This window comes from Bactrocera dorsalis, chromosome 2 (genome assembly GCF_023373825.1).
Source record: "Bactrocera dorsalis isolate Fly_Bdor chromosome 2, ASM2337382v1, whole genome shotgun sequence".
In the NCBI taxonomy this organism is placed as follows: Eukaryota; Metazoa; Arthropoda; class Insecta; order Diptera; family Tephritidae; genus Bactrocera; species Bactrocera dorsalis.
In genome coordinates this window covers 94,086,915-94,101,579 of record NC_064304.1, presented here as the reverse complement: position 1 = coordinate 94,101,579, position 14,665 = coordinate 94,086,915, and the positions used below count along the sequence as shown (strand labels likewise).

Below are 14,665 nucleotides of genomic sequence, written 5' to 3'. Positions count from 1 at the left end.
CTTGCAATACTTTAGAGCTCATAACACCGAAATGCATTTATTAGAATGTCTATTATAATCATACTTTCAAAATATAAACACATTCAAATAGTTCCGTAGAAATTGCAATAGGGTGGTTAGAAAGTACGCGTTACTCTTTATAAGTGTATTGGATAGTCGAAAAAGTCTTTTCGTATTTCTATTCAAACTTCAACTTATTTTTTTATTAAATTGAATAGAACAATTTTAACAAAAATGTATTTTTTATTCAGAGTCTGTCAAAAATTCAAATTTAATTGCTTTTGCTTCGGCCTAGAATGAGATTTATCCATGTACTAACGAAATATTTGGTGGCGACATACGCCCGCCGGATAGATCGAGCAGACTGCAGGAAATGTCTAGAGCAAGGCACCAGGAAAGCAATGGAGCATCTCTTGTGCACTTGTCCCTCTTTGGCTAGACTACGCTGTAAGCATCTGGGGTCCTCACTTTATGATACACTGGAGGAGGTATCGATAGTGAGGCCGCAGAGTCTGTTAAAATTCAAATCAAGCACAGGCATCCTAAAGGATGACTACTTCTCTTGAACCTAGCAACTATGTAACTCCATCTGGTATCGCAAAGGACCAAACTGGTCTATGCGTGACTTATTGGTCTACCAGATTAACCTAACCTAAATTAACGAAATATTTTTATTTTCTTTGATTGTGACTGAGCCATTAAAGAGTTATGCCATTCACGGCAAGAGCATTTTTTTGTAGACATCAAACAAGATGGGGTACTAATGGCTGAGTTTTAGGAATTTCTAAATAAAAATTTAACAAAATACTGTTAAAATATTTAACAAGTAAAATGAAAAGTCCCCTGCCTACCATAGTAAAACAGATTGTTTGCCAAAATTCGTTTCTTTTTCATTCAACATAATTCCCTTCTAGGGTGATACGCTTATTATAGCGACTCTCCAAATCTTCCAGCGAGCATTTTTTTGAGATCTGAGAAAAGGATATAGTCGCTGAGGGCCAGTTCTGAAGAATACGGTGCTTGCGAAGCCTAATTGATGGATTTTTGTCATCGTTTTCATTGACTTGTGACACAGTGCATTGTCTTTTTCTGCGGTTTTCGGTGATTTCGTCCTTCAGACGGTCCAATAACAATATGTAATAGTCGCTGTTGATGATCCTTCTTTTTTCAAAGTATAAATAAAAAATATTTTATGCGTATCCTAAAATACAGACGCCATTCCAAGCATTGCTTCGTACCAACAACTCATCGTTGTTTTTGGTCAAAAGTGAGCTCGCGTGGCAGCCACTTTGCACAGAGCTTTTTCATACTCAAATATTTACGGGCATCCAAAATTATTTTGTGCACTTATTTAATGCTTTTATTGGTAACAACCTCTTTTGGACGTCCACTGTCTTTACCGTCTTCAGCGCTCATTTCGCCACGTCTAAACTTAGCATGGACTTAGTATGGATTCTCTGATATGCTGAATTGTTTAAATAAAATATATGATTGTATATATTTAAAAAAAATGTAAGAATACCCTTTTTTGGACCTTTGTAGCTCAAAAACAACTTTAAGGATAAATGAATATGTAAGAGTTATTTTCCTAAATATTTTTATTATTCAAATTCGATTCGAAATATATAAAGTTTCGACTACTAAGCGTTTGATAGGAGGTATGAGAGGAATGCTGTGAACAAAACCGTCTTTGCTTTGTAGGAGAGAAAGCTGAGCGTAAACTGTGCGCCTACCGCTTTGAGGTTATTTATTCTTCTTCTTTACTGGCGTAGACACCGCTTACGCGATTATAGCCATTTACTACAGTGGCCATATAAAGGAGCGCAAGTTTGGTGTTGGATTCGTGGAGGTTATTTATTACCATAGGATATTTAATGTAAAGTATTCAAATAATTGCAATATAAAGTCGACTATTTTGAGGTTATTGTTGTCTTTGTTATAAAAGGAGCACCAAACCCATTGAAGATCCTTTCACCAAACTAAAGGACAAGAAAGAATAATTTCAAAATCATAGAATTTTTCAGCTCAGACACTTTGTGGACCGACGTAATGCAAGTATGGCTTGAAAATGCAATTGGAGAAAAATTACAATTAATTTTTCTTACACCTTGAAACAATAATAGTACACTGTTTTTGTTGTGGGAGCTTATTGAGTATGACAAATATTAATTTTTTTCGCTCAAAAAGAACAAGGAATGTTTTCAAATTCGATTATCACGCATACAGTGTATAATCGTTTATTAATATAATACGCACTAAACCACGAACAATACTAATGGAACCGAAGAGCAATGAAAGAACTGATATTCTAATATTTGTCCTTAGCCTAGCAATATTATGTAAGATTTTCATAATCGGGATATGGATCAGCATCGCCGAAAATTTAGCGAATAAAATTAAACTAGACCGCTTATTTTGAAGCCAATGACAAATTGAACTACAATAATCACTGTCTTATTTGCAGTGAAAGTTTGAGAGTCTTTATCATTGTCAGTAATAAGATCGAAGGTTTGACATTACCACCGCGGCCGGAGCGATATGCAATAGATCTTTATTTCGATTTTTCTATATATTGGTCGGAAACTGCCATCAAACCCACATTTTGCGAAGAGGTTTCCCAAGTAAAATGAAACATCTAAAAATTATCAACGAACAACTCTTGTTTATATGAGTTAATGTGCACACAATTGTTCCTATGCACCCTTCATAACTCATACGCACTGTCATACTTGAAAGCCAGTTATTGATTGCACAGGCAACTGAAATCGATCTTAGTCGTTGTATAAGTGATAATTGCTTATTATTGCTTATTTTCTTGTTTCAAACACTGATAATGAAATATTTAATAATAATAAAGCATACATATAGACACATACAAGTGTTTATAAGCATACATAAAGATTTCATATTGGCGGCATTGAAACACTTTTGCGAAGCCGTTGAAATGTTGTATTGACATTGGCATCGGGCGAAAAATATACCGTTAAAAGATGGTATACAAACAATAACCCAAAATAATCGTCAAGGTGGTCAAAGTCGGCACTTACCAAGTCTACACATTTGTATTTGCTAAAAATATTTACAAAACGGCACCGTTATGTTTTTATGCAAGCACTCATGTGTGTTTGTATGCACAAAATATGGGAAGAATAGTTGTGAAGGTATAGATATAATGAGCTTAGAAGAAGTGTATGCAAACTTTAGAAAATCTCACACCTACTAGGGTAACTTGTTAAGTCCGCGTGTTCTTTTTTTTTGGCATTGGTCGTTCGGGGTGAAAAATGACCACTCAACATAGTTGAAAAGCAACTCTTCGTCGATTGAGCGCGTTGAAAATATTCGATGCAAGGTCTGTCCTTTATATGATCTCGAGAACAATCCCTAATTTTTTACAGCTTTAGACAAAAAAATTGATGCTTACTGATCCAAACAGTGTTAGATAGCCGAAAGCACAGCTCTTGAGGGAATAAAATCTATAAAAATAAGCAACAAGTTCCGTAGAAGGGGCCTATTCGAACACTTTCTTAGTGTTTCAAGACCTCATTTTTTAGAAAAAATTTAACTTAAAAACTAACTCATCAAACATCCCTCGTATGCTCCCATAATTATAATCAAGAAATGTAAACTACTAATTATAATCATTATTATCGTCATTATAGTGTATACCCTCACAACTAGCATTATCTCAACAGTTATTATCATCACCAACGGTTTAAAACGTCTTTCGTTATTTTTTTTTAATATTTTTAAATTTAGTTGCACTTAAACACAAACAAACACACTCACACGCTTTCTTCCATGGCAAACGTGCCGCTTAGTTCATAATTTAATTTAGTGAACTCATTAGCGTGGCTTGGCTCTTTATGCCGAGACTAAAGGACCGACGAACCTATAAATGCAATAGCAGCGTGCGGTTAGCTCGCAGGTTCTAACGACAAATCGCCGCGAACAGTCCACTCCGGGAATTATCCCAAAAAATAACAAAAAAAACTTTACTTTGAAAGAAATGAGATTTAATCTTTAATTTGCATCTTTTTTGAACGTAAATTAAATTTAAAAAAGTCAAAAACGGTCTTTCGGCACGAAAGCACTTAAAGGCTTATATACCAATACCCACTGAACAACAACAACTCAATAATGGATAGGTATGCGTTGGTGAATTAAAATATATAAACAAAACTACAAAAATGGTGTATTTTGAAAGTCATTGTGTGTTTTTAAGCCATCAGTGGATCATAATTGTGCGCTGTAGAATATGTTATGGAACGTCAAAAGTTGCTTCAGAACAAAGAGTTCGAAAATTTCTCGTGGGTTAGAGGTTCTACCGCGTATATTGGATTGGGTTCCAAGTCAAACTTACTAACTGGAATTGCCGCCCTACGGTACCAGAGAAACATAAAATTCTGGTCTTCCAAAAGACCACAAAACGTGTCCCTATTCTAGGACGTTTCTACAATTTCTGTGAATAATATGGCAAATGAACTGTTAAAGATCCCATAAGTTAGTCAAAACGGTCAAACTAGTTATTCTCTTTCAAACTGGACTCTCTGGCAAAGCCTCGATCTGCGGATAATTGTCTATAAATATCAGCATAATTCTCGCTAAATATCGCCAGAACGATATTTAGTCGTGAAAAAATAGGTTACCAAATTGGGTTACCAAAAATCTTCGAAACTTGCATATCAACCCTACCTAGAAAAAATATTCTTGTTAAGGGGATTAAATTTATAGTGTGAGAGCGAAACCAAGTGAAAGGAATTAATTACTCGATTTATATACCCTCGTGAAACGAAATCCAACCGTAAAGGAATGCAACAATTTTCCTAACCTCTTATCTTTTTTTTAACAATTTTTCCACCAAGTATCACTTAAAGTTTAGTCAAACTACGAATACTTTCAAAGTTTAGTCCACTAGAACAAGGGGGTCTCCAAAAAAATTCTTTAAAATTTACACTTGAATTTCAAAATCTACGCTAAGAGCACCAAGTCATTATTTATTACTGATCTCACTACCGGTTTATTAAATTTTAGTTTACAATCCTTGGGGCCACACTTTGCCGCGCTGTCCAATGGGTCAGTCACAGACAAGGTAAGCAGAGAAACTAAACTAAAAGATCATCCTTAAAAAAATTCACCTTCTTTACATATTATATTTAACTCGCTTGCGTTCTCTCTCCACACACAGGTCACGCCCGATATGGCGCACTTAATTCACCCGTACTGGAATCAATTCCCAGCTATGGATCCCATCTGGGCGAAAATCCTCACGGCGTACATGATCTGCATCGGTATGATTTCATGGTGTGGAAATGGCGTGGTGATTTATATATTCTCAACAACGAAATCATTACGTACACCCGCTAACCTGCTGGTCATCAACTTAGCGCTATCTGATTTCGGTATAATGATCACAAATACGCCGATGATGGGTATCAATTTGTATTTCGAAACCTGGGTCTTGGGGCCAGCCATGTGCGATCTATATGGTGGTTTGGGCTCGGCCTTTGGTTGCAGTTCCATTTGGTCGATGTGCATGATCTCACTGGATCGTTATCAAGTCATTGTCAAGGGTGTAGCGGGACGACCAATGACGATTAAGTTGGCGCTGATGAAAATCGCCTTCATCTGGGCAATGGGCAGCATTTGGACATTGGCGCCAGTCTTCGGCTGGAGCAGGTGAGCTGCGCTTGCAGCAATACATTGACAAGCAATGCTTAACATTTACTTTTAAAGGTATGTGCCTGAGGGCAATTTGACATCTTGCGGTATTGATTACTTGGAGCGCGACTGGAATCCACGATCATACTTGATCTTCTACTCCATCTTCGTCTACTACGTGCCGTTATTCTTGATTTGCTACTCTTACTGGTTCATCATTGCTGTAAGTGCGCACATTTAACGCAACAAAATGAACTATAAATGTATACTATACGCTCTTTGACATCTAGGCTGTATCAGCTCACGAGAAGGCCATGCGCGAACAAGCCAAGAAAATGAATGTCAAATCTCTGCGCTCCTCTGAGGATGCCGAGAAGAGTGCCGAGGGCAAACTGGCCAAGGTTGCGCTAGTCACCATCTCACTGTGGTTCATGGCGTGGACACCATACTTGGTGATCAACTGCATGGGCCTGTTCAAGTTCGAGGGATTGACACCACTGAATACCATCTGGGGTGCTTGCTTCGCCAAATCGGCCGCTTGCTACAATCCCATTGTCTACGGTATCAGGTAAGTGTGCGGAGATATTAAAATCTATCCTATTAGTGAACTCCAACTCATCGCTTTTCTTCTCTCTCTCTCTCTCACACTATTTTACGCTCAATTAGCCATCCCAAATACCGTTTGGCATTGAAAGAGAAATGCCCATGCTGTGTGTTCGGCAAGGTCGATGATGGCAAGTCCAGCGACGCGCAATCACAGGCCACTACCAACGAATCGGAGTCCAAGGCATAAATTCTCCGACATGTGCCAGCCGTTAGCGATGCAATGACAGCAACAAATACGATAAAAATAACAACAACAGCAACAAATTTAGTGAGGGCATTCCGAGCGAATGCAATATTAGCAGCAACAACAACAACAATGACAACAGTTATGGAAACAACTAGCAGCAACATAACGAAGAGATTCAATTGTTTTATAAGAGAGAGCGAATTTATAAGAATGAAATTGTTTATGAGTATAATTATTGACATAGATAAATATATAAAACATAAAGTGCAACGTCATCAAAGACTTAAAAAAATGAAACAAAAAAATAAAAGAGCAAACGAACTTGTAAAAAGTTAATAAAAAATAACGGTTTTTTATTTAAATAAAAAAATAATTTTAGGTAAATAATTTAACAGATTCTGCTAATCTATCTCAATGTTTGAGAGAGAGTTGTTAACTTTCCAAGACCAAAAAAAAAACAGAAAAACAACAATAAAAAAATAAAATAAAAAGAAAAACAAGAAAAAAAAAATAAAAACAAAAAAATAACAACAAAAAATAAAAACAAAATAAAACAAAAAAAAAACAGAAAAACAACAAAAAAATTAAAACCAAAAAAAAAATAAAAATAAAAACAAGGAAAAACAATAAAAACAGAAAATAATAAAAACAACAAAAAATAAAATAAAAACAAAAACAAAAAAACAAAACCAAAAAAAAATAAGTACAAAAAATAAAACCAATATAAATAAAATAAAACATAAAAAAGGTAGTTAGAAAAGTCAGCTGAAACGCTCTTGGAGAAGTATTTCAGTCTTTAGTCGATTATTATTGTTTTTATAATTTAACTTAGTAGTTCTTGTAACAGCTAAATTTTGGCATAGACGTTATGTACATATACATACATATATGATAAAGCATATTTAATAAAAATATTAACTACTCTATCAAGACAATTAAATAAAAAAAACATTAACTTACCCACTATATATTCATCTCACCTGCTGACAGCACACATAGAAATCCTCACAAGTAGTTATTTTATAGTTATTAACAGAATTATGCTCATTTTTTTATTTATAACTTGCGGCTTAACTAAATTTTTAACTTGTATAACATTAGAAAATATATATTTGAATTTTATTATTTCTATTTGTTTTTTGATTGTAGTGATTTATGCGTTTTAGCAGAGGTTAGTAGTTTTCTATTCTTTTTTTTTCTTGGTTTTTTTTTATGTATGCATGCAGATAAGTGCTAAATCTTAAAACGGAACGAAATTGAGAACAACAACAATGAAAGAATTTAGTGGCGCTAGGCGCCAACAGGTGTATGAAACCAATGACACATATGAACAAGCACACATACTCGTATATGATACAGGTATAGGTTATGTGCTCGATTTGTAATTCATTCACTACAAGAATCATATTCACTTTCAGTTTGTCGCGTATTGGCGTTGGCATTATCATTAGCGCTAGTATTATTGTTAGTCGCATTCGCATTTAAAATACGCTTGCGACTACTCTCACTTCTGCTTCTATAATTTGGTACTGTAGTTTTACTACGCTTTAAGGCACCGACACTATCATTACTTTGTGCATTGGTCTGCTGACTACAAGTGCTCTCCGCATCAATCATATCCATACCCATGCGTGTTTGGTTGATCAACTTCCACAGACGCACTTCAACGCCCAGTCTGAAAATAATTGAAGCTTGCTTAGAAGAAAATATGGTTGAATTTTTTGTGCCACCAACCTCAATTCCAAACGCATCAGATCTAATTTCTCTGTATTGAACACAAAATCTTCATAAGTGAAGCCCTCATTCAGGATTATTGTCTGTGAGAATTCGTCGATGCCGTGATTGGTGAGCCATTGCGCGAGCTGCTCATCGATTTCGCAAATATCATAAGTACGTTTATTCAATGAGCGACTAAAATTGTGCTGTTTTTGTGCGGCGGTGTGCTGGGCGCGACGATGGAGATTGGCGAATGGACGTCTGCGGCGTGAAGTGAAATGAAGAAACATACTATATAAATATCTATTTATTTTCACCACAAAGTAGGTAAGCAAAACTCACCTCGCTTTGCGTGAGCCAGCAAAGATGTGTGCTAACTCTTTGCTTAAGTTGCGATGCGCTTTCAATAGCAGCTTTTGCTGTTCCAAATGCTGACGCTGGAATTGCTTGTCGCTATCACGCATATCACGCAAGATGCGCACACATTCGCTCGGTGCAAAACCGCCGTCATCCTCTTCGGGTAGTGTGACTATAGTCTGTTCGCCAGTGATCTTCTCTTGACTATCCGTTGAGGTGTGTTGTGGATTATTGACGCTCTCGTCATCATTGCAGGAAAGCTCCTTGCCAGCCAGGTTGGCGCCAAGCTCTAAATAAAAAAAAAACGAACAAAAAATGTGAACAATAAAAATGCAAAGCCTATTTCGGTGGCTTTTGCCACAAACCTGGCGATAAAATCGTGACCGCTGCCTGCACGGCACTTTTTACCAAATTATCCAACGCGAACATCCAATGTGGTTTAATGAAATGTGAACGCAACACTGTGACGACAGCATCTTGGAAGGCATATAAAGCTAGGTGTAAATGATCGACAGCGACATCGTCGTTTAGTGAGTGTTTCAGTCCAATTATGGTAGCCTCTAAATTCTTCTCCTTCTCATTCACAATATATTCGCGTAGTCCCCGTATTAGAGTTTGTAATTCGGTTTTTGTTATTAACACGCTTATTTTATGATCCGTTTGAATACGTTCCATCCATAAATTGCATATCTTATCCTCGTCCATGCGCAGCACCTTCGATAATGTAGTGCGACGCTGCGAATCCTTCTTCAAGCGATAGAAGCCGTCAGTTTCACTGGTTTCGCTCGCATTTGTACGCAACGACGGTGTGGAAGCCTCAATTTCGGGAGAAAGCAGAAAGCCAGATGAGTTGCGGCGTTCCAGCGCGAACTGTGTGCTCGGCAGCTCATCGATATCGACGGAAGACGCATGTGTTATTCTAAATTTTCACGAAAAAATTAATAAAATAATATAAAATTACAACCGAAAAGCGCAAAACTAACTCTAATTCTGGCGTGGTGGGAGTATTACAGGTGTTGGCGCTGATTGAACTTATAAGGGCAGGCAAGGTAGACTTATTTACTAAACGATCGGCGGGCACTGAGATGCTACGGCCGAATTCCGATGAAGATGGTGGGTTCAAGCGCAATTTACGGTGTTTACTACACAAAATGAGAATAAGGAAAAAATTAAAAAATAAAATGTCTACAATGCTATGCACTACAACATACTCATTCAAGAACGGATCTTCCAATAACTGCGCAGATGTTGGCCGATCTGTCACGCTAATGGCAAAACAGCGTAAAATGAAATTACGCGCCATAGGTGATAGCTCCTCTGGTATATTGGGATGCTTTTTATAGTAACCAACTTTAAACATGGCCGCCTGCGCACAACCCAACTCAATGAACGGCGGTTTGCCCGTTGCCATTTCTACATTCGTACAACCGAATGACCATATATCTGCTGCAGGTCCATAACCACGAAAGCCTTGATCGATCACCTCCGGCGCCATGTACTGTAGTGTGCCGGTAAATGTCTCCGTCATGGGATTAATGCCGGCTAAACGTTTCGATGTGCCAAAATCTGATATTTTCACCACACCACTGTAGGTGTTCACCAACACATTATCACCCTTGATATCGCGGTGCACAATTTTCTGTTCATGCAGATACTTGAGGCCTTCGAGTATTTGTTTCGAATAGAAAGCCATGGTGGACTCATTATCCTTGAGCGGACCCCATTTCTTTTCCAGCAAATCAGAAAGAGAACCACCGGGCACTTGCTCCATGAAAATCTTAAAAAAGCCATCTTCTGATATTGAGCCCAAGTACTGAAAAATGTTTTTATATTAATACCATTATTTTTTATGAATAACAATAAAAGAGATAGCAATGAATCACCTGCACGATGTTACGATGACGCAGCTGCGAATGCAGTTTGATTTCTTCGTGCAACGGTTGCACGTCCTGTGAGTTACGCTCTGGCACTTCTTTTATGGCAATGCGTACTTGAGTGTGTTTGTCACGCGCCGCGTAGACAGTTCCGTATGTGCCTTTTCCCAGTATTATTTTCCGATTTTGGTCATCATAGTCGTATTCATACTAAAGAATAAGTAAACAAATTAATTTTGAGTTAGAAAAAGATTTAAGCGCTAGAGAAAAATACACACCTCAATTTGCCGCACTTCATCGACGTCAAGATTAACAAACACCTCTTGATCTGACGCCATTTCCAGTATGAGCTCATAAAATTTTTGACGACATTCCGTGGAGGGAAAATATATTTGGAAATCATCTGAGTTATGATGCACATAAAGGTATGCACAACGATCATCCCGTTTATACAAGCTTACAGACTTAATTTGTGAAGCATTGAAGACGAAATCATGCACCTTTTTGCAAGCATTTTTCGAGTGCGCCAAACAAATATTGATAATTTGTATTGATTTCTCATCAGCGTCCATATTAATGTTGACATAACTTGGCATGTAAATTTTCTGTGGCTCCAAGATCTAAAGAAACAAAAAAATAGTTATTTTCTTTAACCAGAAAAATCCGGTGAAAAGTAAACTTACGAGTATCGGCATGCGCACGCTAGTGATCTCCTCTGTATTGGTGGCTACCATAAAAAAATCTATCCAAAACTGAAATATCTGCTCTTCAATGGAGTAAATGTGATCCTCAGGTTTCTTACGGAAGCGATGTATCAACGATATATTACCAATTGTTGACTTGAGATACCAATTTGGTGGCTTCAATTTAAACATGCACTCTGCCGCCTGTATCGCTTTCGCATAATCTTCAGCGAGCACGGAAATTTCAAAAAAGGTGGCCACATCCCAATATTCAGTCAGCGACGACAAGCTCCCCTTTTTACCAATGAGATTATTCAATGTTATACCAATATTTTGCAACTCCTCTGTATTGCTAAATTCTTTTCCATCAATTACTAACAAGGTAGCTAAGTTTATACCGGCATATTCATTCGGTTGTACCTCAAAACTTTGCCGATACCATTTTATGGCATTCTTCAAACTATCTTTATCCTGATAATCGGATTCCACAAATATATCCTTATAAATTCGTCCACATAGGCACAACATGTCAGGGAACTCGTTCTCCTTTTTCTCCAATGCCTTCAGCGACGATGCTAACGCTTTCTCACGATCACCTTTTCGATTACGACGATTCAGAGCGAACGCATACAGAAAACTCATATTTCCTGTCTCAACATATTTTCGTGTGTTTGGTATGTTTCGTAGATCGCTCACCAAGCGCACCATCGCATCGTAATCTTGTACATCGCGTAGTGAACACATAAAACTGTGCACCACTTCACCGGATAGCACATGCACATCATCCAAACGCTTGCGCATGTCATGCAGAAATTTTTGCAATTTCGGTGCATTCGCTCCGTAAGCTTCACGCGCTGAACGTAGATCGGATAGAAATTTTTCACGCATATGCGCCCTGTTGAAAGGAGATGGAAGGAGGATATTTAAATATTATTATTACTTGTAATTAAAAATAAAATACTTGGATTGAATTTCTACATCTTGCAAAAGTCGCTTCAAACGCGACAGTAGTGTTGGCATTTTAGTATCCGCTGGCAGTTCCTTGTTGAAGTTGGTTAAAAAACAGGTGGAAGTCTCTTCGTTTCGTTTGTACGATAGAAATTGATAATTGGCACATGAAAGCTGAAACAAACCCGAATATTAAGAGCTTAAAAAATATGTATATATAATACGTAGTTAAGGTTTTATATTTATATAAAATAGCTTTAGCTTCTTTCGATAAATATCCATATATCACTACAATCGATAACAATATATTACAAACAGCGGAAGTGGCTTCACGCTATCGAATTAGCATAAAAGCCAACGAACCAAAACCAGTATGAAATAATTAAAATTTATATAATATATACAAAATTAACAATATTAATAATTCGGGCTAGAATCCAGCAACCGGTAAAAATGACAAAAATAAAGTGAAAAAGCAGTAACCACATATTCGTATAAATTTATAAAGTAAACAAACGCGGAGGAAGTAACAAAACAAAAATGCAAGCAAAACAAACTGTTCAAGTCATACGCACACACATATGTATGCAATCAACAGTACACAAAACAAAAAGTTAAAGCAACGCCGACGTCGCAAGAGCCCGAATTACGTGAACAACAACAAAATTCGAGCAAAGATAACAATAACAAAGCATAAAGCGGCTAGTACAACATTTAAATTAATTTATTTAGTTGTGTGGGTTTATTATTAGGTCCAACAAAAACATTGAAAACTTCTATAATACGGCAGCTAAGGTTGCAACAATAAAAGCAATTGTATACGATTAGAAATGTGGCAAATATTACACAATTGTTGTGGTTTCACGTGTGATTTTTTATTGCACTTTTTATTTTCATTTGCTTTTATACACTAACTGGTTGGCTAAGCCGAATATGTAGGCGTTTTGTTATGATGGTGGGGAATGTGGAGCAATAGTATTGCATACCAATCAAAGGTGGAATGTGAACGCTTTTCATTTCAGCTATAAAACGGAAGTTTATTATGCATATGTAGATATGTATATCTTTTGAAAGTAGTTGTGTTTTATATTTACTTCAAAGTTATTGGCAGCAGATGCTGCGATTCTCTAATTTGTGGAAGCATGTGGACACTTTATTAACGCAAATGAAATTATTTAAAAACTTAACGAGTTCTAACAAATCTATATTTTAATAAATACATATAGCATGCAAGCATATGAATGCCATATCATTATTTAATAAATGCATCAAATTACGCATGAAATTCATCAGACTTTATTAGATGTCCGTTGTTCGATTTTTAAAATGTAGATCATATGTATATCGCTAGCGAAGTAATGAAAACACTTATCTTATCACAAGGTCTTTGTTAGTAACAAGCGCAAGAGCTCGATTTTTATATACATATATAAGTATTATTTCGGATATTAAGCTCACCTTAAGGCACAATGTTTGCTTGGACTGCATATCATTGTATACGATTATATTCCCTTTCATACCGAAGCTTTCACGTACGCCAAGATGATAGGAAAGTGAACGCTGTTGTACCAATATACTCAAATCAATTATGGCCACATCTGCATTGTAGAAAGTTTCTAGCATGTTCGTTTCGCCAAAATCGAGTTTATCAAACTACGGTCAAGAAAAATTGGCATAAATTAATGTTAGGCATGGTAATATATAGTATGTGTGTGTTAACAGTACCAGCACGCGCTGAAAATTTGCACCCACTGCTTGAATGGCTTGCTTCATTTCCTCCAGCGCGCATTTTCTGTCTTCCAGATATTCAGTTATTTGCGTATCAATCACTACAGCAACATCCATTTTGTAATACTTTTTTTTATATCCAGTCGTCGGTCAACATAACACCCACGCAAATCTACAACTGTGCGATACTAAGATTTCTTTTATAAAATAACTTTTGCGTTTATCAGCTTTGAATATTAAAGGTGCAGGCTTGACGGTGTTTCTTCCGATATAACAGTTACCGCTAGTACACCTTAGCACTTCACACCGACAAAAACAGAGACCAAAATTTCTTAGATACCGAGTGGGGTGCGGGAGCAGCCTCCTTTAGTTACAATTGTAGCGGCAGCTCTTCGCCATCGGAATTCGCGTGTTCATTTAATTGGCGTTGGGGTTAAAACTGATTTGCACTTTGATTTGCTGTAGGTGAACACTTGTTATGTTTCTCAACTTTACAATTACAAATAAACACTTCAATATGAACAATATATTGAAATTTTTTCACAACCTAACAACAAATAGATAAATTGACGAACAAATAGGAGGAAAATAGCACTGTTGATCGCAATTTGCAAATTGGATTTTTTCGTGTCTCTGGCACAACTTTGAAATGTCAATTGGCAGTGTTCACAGCCTTGCCATTCGCAACATCGTCGATAACTTTCAATAAATTTATCGCTGCGATATATCTAAATTCACTTTTAAATAAGCACACAAAATTCATCGATTTAATAAGTGTTTTCAATAAAAGAGAAAAAAAAGCAAGAGTGGAGAAATGTTAACTGACATATATTCAAAGAAATTTTATTTGGCAATTGAAAAAATATACAGCTGGTAGAACAAACCATTTGTATCAGAGCTGCCAAGTC

General features: G+C 36.7%; 2 protein-coding genes across 2 annotated transcripts; one reads left to right on the top strand and one right to left on the bottom strand.

Annotated features, from left to right (window-relative positions):
- The first annotated feature begins 3,945 nt into the window (after nucleotides 1-3,945).
- On the top strand, nucleotides 3,946-6,736 carry Rh1 (opsin Rh1). The gene is given in 6 exon segments (NM_001304973.1): nucleotides 3,946-4,145; nucleotides 5,032-5,089; nucleotides 5,186-5,676; nucleotides 5,734-5,881; nucleotides 5,949-6,226; nucleotides 6,325-6,736. Coding segments are annotated over 6 exon segments (1,110 nt in total). The 5' UTR covers nucleotides 3,946-4,137; the 3' UTR covers nucleotides 6,452-6,736.
- Nucleotides 6,737-7,466: 730 nt separating this feature from the next.
- On the bottom strand, nucleotides 7,467-14,414 carry LOC105230906 (mitogen-activated protein kinase kinase kinase 15). The gene is made up of 12 exons (XM_019991977.3): nucleotides 13,755-14,414; nucleotides 13,488-13,682; nucleotides 12,043-12,203; nucleotides 11,082-11,976; nucleotides 10,677-11,018; nucleotides 10,408-10,608; nucleotides 9,736-10,337; nucleotides 9,508-9,666; nucleotides 8,890-9,443; nucleotides 8,510-8,813; nucleotides 8,186-8,428; nucleotides 7,467-8,126 (listed from the first exon to the last, which is right to left on the bottom strand). Exons 1-12 carry the CDS (start codon nucleotides 13,872-13,874, stop codon nucleotides 7,838-7,840), a joined length of 4,065 nt encoding a protein of 1,354 aa, XP_019847536.2. The 5' UTR covers nucleotides 13,875-14,414; the 3' UTR covers nucleotides 7,467-7,837.
- Nucleotides 14,415-14,665: the final 251 nt, after the last annotated feature.

What these genes read in the sequence shown, in the direction of transcription:
- LOC105230906 (XM_019991977.3), bottom strand. Translation starts at nt 13,874, where the DNA reads ATGGATGTTGCTGTAGTGATTGATACGCAAATAACTGAATATCTGGAA. An exon ending in ATGAAGTGCGGCAAATTGAG is followed by an intron (nt 10,609 to 10,676) that starts GTGTGTATTTTT and finishes CTTATTCTTTAG; the next exon opens with TATGAATACGACTATGATGA. An exon ending in GTCATCGTAACATCGTGCAG is followed by an intron (nt 10,338 to 10,407) that starts GTGATTCATTGC and finishes AACATTTTTCAG; the next exon opens with TACTTGGGCTCAATATCAGA.